The sequence below is a fragment of the Trachypithecus francoisi genome, unplaced genomic scaffold, assembly GCF_009764315.1.
Source record: "Trachypithecus francoisi isolate TF-2019V2 unplaced genomic scaffold, Tfra_2.0 Lachesis_group6, whole genome shotgun sequence".
NCBI classification, from domain to species: domain Eukaryota; kingdom Metazoa; phylum Chordata; class Mammalia; order Primates; family Cercopithecidae; genus Trachypithecus; species Trachypithecus francoisi.
This window is the reverse complement of record NW_022681471.1, coordinates 20017916-20027435: the sequence shown is the minus strand read 5'-3', so window position 1 is coordinate 20027435 and position 9520 is coordinate 20017916. Positions and strand designations below refer to the sequence as shown.

General features: G+C 46.8%; 1 protein-coding gene across 5 annotated transcripts in view; it reads right to left on the bottom strand.

The window, feature by feature from the left end:
• Nucleotides 1-229: 229 nt before the first annotated feature.
• The window catches only part of ARHGAP36 (Rho GTPase activating protein 36), a 30216-nt gene continuing 20925 nt past the window's right edge, over nucleotides 230-9520 (bottom strand). The window contains exons 2-12 of one of the 5 annotated variants that reach the window (XM_033200972.1): nucleotides 6875-7269; nucleotides 5574-5639; nucleotides 4832-5067; nucleotides 4394-4586; nucleotides 4117-4172; nucleotides 3733-3883; nucleotides 3038-3186; nucleotides 2685-2861; nucleotides 2331-2428; nucleotides 2092-2198; nucleotides 230-1487 (exon numbers count right to left, since the gene is read on the bottom strand). In XM_033200972.1, the coding sequence (XP_033056863.1) occupies nucleotides 1330-1487; nucleotides 2092-2198; nucleotides 2331-2428; nucleotides 2685-2861; nucleotides 3038-3186; nucleotides 3733-3883; nucleotides 4117-4172; nucleotides 4394-4586; nucleotides 4832-5067; nucleotides 5574-5639; nucleotides 6875-7127 (1644 nt within the window). In that variant the 5' untranslated portion in view covers nucleotides 7128-7269 and the 3' untranslated portion in view covers nucleotides 230-1329. Of the gene's footprint in view, nucleotides 1488-2091; nucleotides 2199-2330; nucleotides 2429-2684; nucleotides 2862-3037; nucleotides 3187-3732; nucleotides 3884-4116; nucleotides 4173-4393; nucleotides 4587-4831; nucleotides 5068-5573; nucleotides 5640-6291; nucleotides 6360-6874; nucleotides 7270-9520 lie in introns of those variants that run through there. The other 4 variants (XM_033200973.1, XM_033200976.1, XM_033200974.1 and 1 more) reach the window with 4 other exon arrangements.

Sequence of the window (9520 nt, the reverse complement as noted above, 5' to 3'; positions counted from 1 at the left end):
CTCCCTTTTTCCCACTTCACTCCCTCCTCTTTATTACACATCAATCCACCCCCTCATTTCATGTCACCCCCTTCCCTTTATCCCATGTCATCTTCTTCTCTTATTCTACATCACCCTTTCCTCTTTATTTCTGTTCACCTCTCCTTTACCCCTTCAGCTCTCTACTCAGAGCTTCCAACCCACTCCTCAAATTAAAAGAAAAAAAAAAAAAAACACAGTAAGCAATGAATATGCTGCTGTCACAATACAGATGTTTATTAATGATTAAATGCCAGAGAAGTTTTAACAATCACAATCTTTGAGCTCAGCAGTTGTTACCCATTATATGATCAATTTCTATCCCTCAATACAATACATTCTTCATTCTATGGACCTTAGCAGTTGTTACCATAATATCAGCTATAATTTTGAATGTCATATGTAACCCATATCTGCGTGTTACTAGAGCATGTCCCGCAATTTTGTATTGTCTTGTATAAAGGAATTACAGAGACGATAGTTAAGAACATTTATAATCAGGTGACTTTAGCTACTTGGAACTATGTGTCCTTACCTAACTAGCTGTTTTGCTGACAACAGGGTGTGAACATCAATTGTCTTTAACGCAGATCCAGGTAATAAAATCTAATTTTTCCTCTAACTTTGGATGCCAGAAACACTAATTAGATCTACACTTGAGGTTTCCCTGTTGGCGTGACCTGAGCAAAACTGCACAGAATTTTGGGAGAGGCCGTTTGGCAAGCCATTGGTCTGAATAATTTGGAGGGGGAAATCCTAAGGCGGTGGAATTGCTGCAGGGACACGGCTATGCATTGGTGTGACATGATTTCGCATGAATTGTTTGTCAGTTGTCAGTAGGCTGACCTAATGTTCTAGCATGCCTCTTGAGGGCCTTTCCAACTGAGCTCTTGGGAGGAGGGTAGGAAAGTCAGGGAAATCATGCAATCCCATTTGGGGAAGGGAAAGCACCTCAAGATTTCTGAGGTTCCCTGGGAAAGGTGTTTACCACAAATGTCACATCAATTAAAGGGAAGTCTGCAGAGAGAGAGAGAAAGCCAAGATCAGGGGTAAAAGAGAAAGGCAAGGCAGCGCCGGGGAGCTTGGGCATGACACAGAAATGTCTCTGCTTTTACCAGCTGAAGAGACCAAGCATCCCCAGTGAAGGGGCTGGCGGTGTGTTTGGAATTCTCATCCTGACCCGAGCATCAGGTGGAACTCCCTCTTACCTTCAGATCTTTACCTTCAACTCTCTCCTTAATGTTTCCTGTGACATCCCAGATCTACCCCAACTCTTTTCCCCTGTCTGGCACCTTATAGAAGGAAAATCATCTAAGGAAAGAAGTAGCTGACGCCAGTTTTGGCCTCCTTCTCCCGGGGCACACGGAGCAATGGGCGGTCTTGCTCCGGAATGGGGGGGTTACCCGCTCCTTCCTCATCGTCATGGGAACAGGCAGTGCCGGGAGGCACAGCTGGCTCCTCAGAGGAACCTGGAAAATAGTAACAATGTTAACTCCTTATGTTTCTAGACCTTGTACTTTGCACAGCACCCAAGGCACTAAGACCTAATTTTGAGTTTCAAATACAGTATGAGGCAAGAAGGTAGGACAGGAATGATTATCCGCATTTGACATGTAAGAATACTACAGCCTGACAGCAGAACACAGATCTCTGAATCTAGGACCACTGTGGGAACTGGGAAAAGAGCTGAGTTAGGAAAGAGAAAGAGTAAGACAGATACCCTGTGCTCAGAGGGAATGTATAATACCACCAAGGAGACGGGTAAGAGGGCGACCTCCTAATAACCTCCACCACTCTGCAAGTAACCTGACTAATTTTACCAAGCAAATGAGTAACAAAGCTAGAGCTGAAAGTTTACAGCACTGCATGGAAGAGAGAAAGCAGGTGTTGCTCTTCAACACCTCTGGGGAGGACTTGTAGTTCATGACTTGGCTAGGCTGAGACTTGTTTTTAAGGAGAGTGGTATCTACAGGGAATGCAACATCTGCATCTTTATGAAACTGAATTGCCTTTGGATTCTGAACCTCTGAATCTGACCTTCGGCAAGGGTCTGACCTCCAGCAGGGAACTGACCTTCATCAAAAGGCTTGCTTTGAGCAAGGACAGCAGCCCGGGCTTCAGCAGAGGTTTCCACTGGATCAGAAAGTAGTGCATCCTCTTCCATCTTTATGCGTGCACTCCTGAATAGGAAGGATTTTGAAAAAGTCAGTTTGTGTACTTGCATTACTTAATATAAAGATGGTCTGGAGTTGGAAAACCCCATAGTGGAAGGTGCTTCAGGCTAAGCATAAACAAACCCAAAAAACACTCACTGGATCTTCCTCAAGTTCCTGCGTCTGATAAAATCAAGTGCTTCCGGGCTGGACTTCCACACACGCTTAGCAACCTGCCTCTGAATGTGGGGAGGCACCTGAGGGTAGAATTAGCAACATTAGCCATCATTACACAACACCTTTTCATTTATACTCATCTCTTTCAGGTACCCAGTACTAAAGGTACCAAGGCCAGCTAATGTGGGAGGAATTTCTAGACTGGAGGAATTTCTAGACTGGTTGATTTTGTGGCTGCCTGTTTTGGCTACCCTTAAAGATGCAGGCACAACTGTGCCTTGCCTTGTGAACAGGAGAGGGATGTGTAAAACAAGTGCATCCAAAACTTGCACCTACCTGGAAGAGGACATCCCAGTTATCAATCATGGCACGGACCACATTGACGGAAGCAACATAGTGATCAATCCCCAGCTTTGTTTTCCTGGACTCTCTCTTGCCAAACTTTCCCTTTTTCAGGAGAGCAGATCCAAACACCAAGGCCAAGTTGGTGGAAGTCATACGGTTGCCTGGGACCTAGGTAAAGGAAAGCAGAAAGTGATTGACGCTGAGGTAGTACTGGGAGTTGTACAAATGAATATGTCTCTTTTTATTCTTGTTTCTCTCTCTCTTCTCCATCCACCCTCTTGCTGATATACTCCCACATATGTCCCATACTACAGTTTTCACTACTCTTTCCCAGATCTTTTTACCAACTGTCCATCAATGCCAATTGAGTCCTCGCAGTTCTCAGTGATTTTATGAAGGGCTGTCAGCAGACGCTCCAGGGTATCACTGTGGCAGGGTGGCATCAGGTAGACCAGCAACTGCAGGGCAGAAAGCTGATCCTGGGGCTTTAAAGCTAGAGGAAGGAAAACAGGGACTGTCTCAGGGGGATAGTCTTGGTCACAGACTGATACCAAGGGAGGTGAGATTCTGCTTGAAACTTGCTGGCAGTTATGGAGAAAGTACCCAGGCATCTTGCCTTTGTTCATTTCCAAAGCATTTCAGCTCAGGAACTCTGAAAGCAAGAAGTGTTCCCATAAAAACAAGACCTCCTCTACAGAACCTGGTTTTTTTTTGTTTGTTTGTTTGTTTGTTTGTTTGTTTTTTGTTTTTGGCCTGAGAGGGCACACAATCTTCAAGAAGCTCTAGAGAAATATCCAAGCAACAGACTTATAATGGAACATTTTGAAATACAAAGAAAGTAACCCAAATAAGTTTTATTAACATTTTATTTTTAATTGACAAATAATAATTGTATATGTTCTGGAGAGGTTTTTTCATCTTCTTATGTTCATTCTGCCTTAGTTCTTCGAAGTCCTCCAGCCTGAGCTCTGTCCCTAGAACCCCTAGACCCCAATAATATTTCCTTTCCTTGCCCTACTAGGGAGGTCAGAAGACTCACTTGCTGTCAGGAGGAATGACATGTACAGATCATCTGGCAGCAGAGAGTCCTTCATGTCACGGAAAAACTCCTTGAGGAGTGCAGCCACATCATGGACATTCAGATTGTCATCCAGCACTACATCCAGACCTTGATCAAATTCTTCACGGAGCTAGGAAAAGGAGAAGACATGGACTATCTGCCTGGCCCACCACAGGCTCCATCTTGGTCATTCCTTCAACAGGTTCCAGGCTTCAGTGGAAGTAGCTGGCAATATGGTGGGCCTGGGGGCTGCAAAGAAGACCCTGCTCCTCCCCCCACCAGGTAGTCAGGTCTATGGGGGAACTCCATCTCCTCCTGCTCTTTCTTATTGGAGGAACAAACATGTAAACATAACCAATTTACCTGACGCACTCTCTGCACGGAGTATTCAAGGGTAAAAATCCCCACTGTGCTTATGCCTGAAAGAAAAGACCAGGGGATGCTAAGCATCTCTGAATTCCTTTCCCATGGCATTTCCTTTCTTCCCCCCACCCCCACTCCCGCATCCCGACCTCCACTGGGTGTCAGGGGAATGTTATCCAAGCCCTTCATCCTCGACCTCCTTTCTCTCCCCATTTCTAGAACATCCCTCCTTTCCCTTTGCCTCCTTCCTTGATTTACCTATTTGCAGCTCCCTTACCATGTTTTTCAATGAATTGGCAGCAAGCCTCAACAACCTGGGGGATTTGTTTCGCAATCGGATTGAGGCTCATCTTCCTTTTGGATCCCAGAAGTCGTTGGCCAATCGGAAAGGAAACTTTTGAAAGCTGCAGGGTCTGCAGCAGCAGGGCCCCGTCTTCCAGCTCAGCCAGGCTATCCACAGACACCGCACCCTGTGGAGAAATCCAGATTATTTTAAAATGGGAAATAAAGAGAGTCAATTAGGACCTTCCTGAGTACTGTATGTATGACATTCAGAACAGGATACATTCCCTTTGTGGCAAGCCAAGGACAGCACTTTAACATATTGTGTTCAGCTCCCCCCTGCCTCTGAGGGCACAGGCCTTGACCCTCCGGCCTCACATTCCTGCATACCTCAGGAGAGGCCCCTGCCTGAAACCTGGAGGGTTTAACTCACTCGACGCCCACGGCGAGTGAACTCCCGGGGCAAGGTGGGCTCATTCCGCCTGCGACTGAAAAAGCGCCGGATGCGGCCAAACACCCTTTGCACCACGTTTCCCCGACGACGGCCCGCAGCCTGACCGGTGGCTTCTTCAACCTGCATCGCGGCTGTTAGTTCAAGTTGTTTGCGGCGGGTAAACTCGTTCACCAGGACCTCTTCCAGGCGAATGCCAAATGTCTTGAGTGATACAGCTGAGGAGCCACGGAGAGAAAGAATGAGAAACGTCAAAGCCTCGCAGCGCTTAAATCCGGAGGAACTGCAGGGGCTGTAGCACTCCTCCCAGCAACCACTCGCAGCCAACCCCACCTCTCCAGACCCGCAGCGCCCCTCCCTGGGGAGCTAGCCAAAAAGACCCCGCAGTGGTTTGGCGAAAGGACTCAGCTCCACTCAACCACCCCGACGAGGCTCGAGGTCCCTGCCTTAAATTTTCCCTGGGGGTGACTACCTTGAGGCAAAGAGGGCGATTTCTTCGGGTTTATCTGTGTCGGGTGAGTCCACCAGAAAGGTCTGAGAGGACCCCGCCAAGCACCTACAGCTACTGCGCCATTTCCTGATATCACCCCCTGTGGGGTTTGGGAGCTGAAGAGAGTGTCTCCTGGGACGGTGGAGGCCTCCCAGTCTCCAATAGCCAGGGCCACACTACACAGGAGGTTAGCACTCTATTTCTTTTCTAAAGAAAATACAAGGGCCCCCTCACCCCTCTGTTGTCCTCTCAAAATCAGAAACCACTTATCCAAGGTGTTCGGACCGTCAGTAGGTAAAGCTAAGGGAAGAGAAAAAGAAAAGATACACTTACAAATAGGACTTGATAAGTGACTAAAATATCCCAATGCACTGGCCTGCCGCAAGGGGAGGGGGTGGCAAGGAGGCGAGCTCTGTCCAGCGGGCGAAAAGTAATTAGCTTTCTGTGAGCCTCAGTTTCCCCACCTAACAAGGCCAAGCCTATCTCACTTGTATCAGACTCCGAGAATTTAACCAAACCAGACAATCTAATGCGCCGCGTGCGCACCGCGCATCTTGCTACGCACCCGTAGTCGCTCAATACAACACTTAAAACATAAATTCCGGGGCTCTGAAGCCCCCAGATAACACAACAGGAGAAGGGAGGGAGGGGCTCTCCTGCAGCGCCACCGCGGTTGAGGGTCGCCAAGTTACTGCGGGCGCGCTCGCACCAGGTTGCCGTCGGCTCCCTGCGCTGCGGTAGGAGAAGCGGCGACACCTGGCTGTCCCCGCACTCCGAATCTGGCATCAGTGACTGCCAGCGGGGGCTCCTAGCCCTTTGCTTCACTCAATTCAAGCTGCGTTCGCCGTGTGCGCCTAGCGAAGCTGCCACCCCCAGCACTTTCCAATACCTCTGGGGCGCGCCTGGGTCCGAGATACCCGCCTGGGCTCCGCCGCCAAATCCGCGCGCGTACCCCTGAGATTCCCTGGTGCGCTCGAACCTCGTCCTGCGCCGCGTCCTGCTCGCTCCCTGGCAGCCAGCTGAGGTGGGCAGCGCTCGCGGCGCACCTCCTGCCGCCGCCCCCGCGCCCGCACCGCCCTCCCGCTCACCGCCCGGCTAGGAGCGTCTCTCTCTCACACACTGTCTCGCTATCTCCTCTACTCTCTGTCTCTCGACCGCGCTGTCTTTATCTCTCCCAGTTCTCTCCAGAGTGTCCCTCTGCGCTTCTGTCTCGCTCTGCCTTATTCTCGCACCGCACCTGGTGCGTCTGTCTCTTCACCGGCCCTCTACCTGTCTGTCCCTGATATCTGCCTTCTGTCTTACTGCCCCTCAACCCCCAGCCTTCGACCAAACTCAACGAATTTTTACCCCTTCCACAATTCAACAAATAGCCTTCAACTCTGGCTTCTTCAGTTCCCCAGACGCCAGGAGAACTGACCAAGTCCGAGATCAGGGGTGAGCCCCTCCCTCCCTCCTAGATCCCTAATCCGCCCTGTCCTGCCCGGAGGGTCCACTCTCCCGAAGGCGAGGATGCCACACTCCGGGGTACAGCTTACCTCTGTCAGGTTTGAATTCGGAGAGGAAATGTCTGGCCACGAGTTCGTGGTAAGCAGTCTCTTGCAGCTTCAGACGCTCCAGCTCGGAGAGGCTGTGTATTGATACCATCTTCGTCCTGCGGTCGGAGTTGTGTCCTGGGGCTCCTCCCAAGACACTCACTAAAAAAATGAAGGCGGACAACAACAGCAAAGGGGGCATGATTCTGGGGCACAGTGCCCTTGCTGCCTTCAGAAAAGGAATGCAGCCACCCATTCTGGAATCGGATGATTATCAAGGCTGCATCATCCAATTGCCACTGGACCTGGTGGAGAGAACTATGGGGGTGGGGGTAGAGGGGGAGGGAAAACTGGGAGGCGGCTTCACCCTCTAGCAGAGCAGCCTCTGGTTGCTTTTGCTAAAAAAGAAAAAAAAATTCAACTTCAAAAAATCAGCCCTTAACAGATAGTCCAGGAAAAAGAAAACCTGATTAGAAAAAAAAAAAGTACGAAGAGAGAAAATATGAAGAAAAAATAAAAGAGAAAAACATTTTTTGACAAAAGCACTTTGAAACAAAAATAAAAAAGTATTTTCCATGAATTAATTAATTAGAATGTTTTTGGAGGTTTTTTTTTTCTTTCCCTGATGGTACTCGATGCTGTCTAGGTTGGATAAAAAGAGGACTTTCATCTAGGTTAGGAGAGCTGCAAATTCATACAAGTATTCCAGAAAACAAACTGAACACGAGGGTCTGGAGCCAAAAATCGTCCCCAGGCCCTTTGACCTAGTAACTCCCCTTCTAGGAATCTATCCTAATAAAATCTTCCTACAGACAGGGAAAAGCATATGGGCATAAACCATAATAGTAACAAAAAAGGGGAAAAAAAGCTAGCCCAGCAATGATATTAGTTACATAAATTTTGTAATGGCCACAGTATGAAAAAATTATGCAATCATTAAAGTGACATTTACAAAGAGTTTTAAAACAACAAATACAAAACACAGAATTGTATTAATTTTGATTGCAACTATATGAAGAAAAGCATGCATAAAAATAAAAGACTGAAGGAAATGCACCCAAATGCTAACAGCATTTGCATTAACTGGTGAGATTTTGTTTGCCTGTTGCCTTTTCTCTATTTACCAAACTTTGTACAACTTGATTATATTACTTTTTCATAAAAAAATCATTTGTACCAAAACCAACAAACATCATTTCCAGACCATTTCTAGTGAGACTCCTTAAACAGAATTGATGATCAAAGTGGAGTCTGTCTTAGCCTAATGGTAAAACCTATTTTATATGTGCCTTCTCCATGGTGCCCACTATCTTACACTACTTCCAGACTACAAAGCATCCCCCACGGGGTATGCCCCTGCACCTCACACGGCATCCTTTCCCACACTTTCTCTATTACTCATTTGTTCATTCATTCCTTCATTAAAGAAAAAAAAAAAAAAACACCTGTATTGATTGCCCACTTTTTGCCAGGCACCAAAGATTCAAAGGATGAGCAAGGTAATACTATTTCTTTTTTTAAAGATTTAACAGTGCAGTGAAGGAGATACACAGGTTAGCAACAATTTACAAAACCTTGTGATGTTAGACCTCCAAGATATAAACAAAGTACTGTGAGAGGTGAAAGGAGAAAACATCTAAGTTTGCCTGGAGACAGAGGAGGGGAGCATCCGGAGAGAACAGCTTGTGCAAAGGAAAAGAGATGGGAGAGAGACTATCATATTCTTGAAGTTGTATAAAGGGACTGGAAGGAGATAAATCTGGATGGGCAGGGATGAGATCATGGATGGCCCTGTAAGCCAGCTTAAAGAGTTGGACTTTTTCCTGAAGGCAATAGGGTTTTAGGCAGGGAGTGAAAGAGTCAGGGTTGCACCTTGGAAAAATCACAGAAAGCCATGAAAAAGCCTGTTTTGGGTAGAGAGCTGGAAGTAGGTAGATGAGCTAAGAGGCAAGGGATATTGACACAAGTCAGTCTCACTAGGGCTGGAGTAGGGGACGAATCTCATGGATGGAACTGACAGGGCTTAGGGAACGTCTTTAATTGCAATGGAAAGAAAACAATTTAGGATAGCTCCCAAGTTTATGGTTTGGGTAAATATGGCTGGTTCCTGATAGAAAAGATAATTCAGGAAATGGGGAACTAAACCTTTTGCCAAGAAAGGAAGTAGCTACATACTACTTTACTTAATGTATCTTTCCCATGGAATCTACAATGACATTCTATATATGATTTGGGGGGTGGGGAGCTTAAATTTCAAAGATCATGCAACGCAGCTTTGGGAGAGAAAAGTTAAGTAAGGGTTTATCATGCAATAATCCAAATAGATGAGCTATCCTCTGTCCAAAAAAGCAAACAAACAAACAAATAAGCCATACCTTGAATTTTGTCTCCAAAACTCTTTTGCCCACTTTCCCTAATAGCCAGGATCACAGATGTCAGAAATAGGTGCAGTAAGAGAAAAGATGAGGAGTTTTCCTATGGCTTTTGAACTAAGCCAAGAGGAAAACACCTAGCATAGCTATTAAAGCTTCAACTGCAAAGCTCCATCCCCTGGACCCAAAGTGAACACCTAACCCCAACCACCAAACTGCAACTTGCAAAGTGACCCTTTTAACCAAAGGCACATGCATTTAACCACAGTTCCAGACT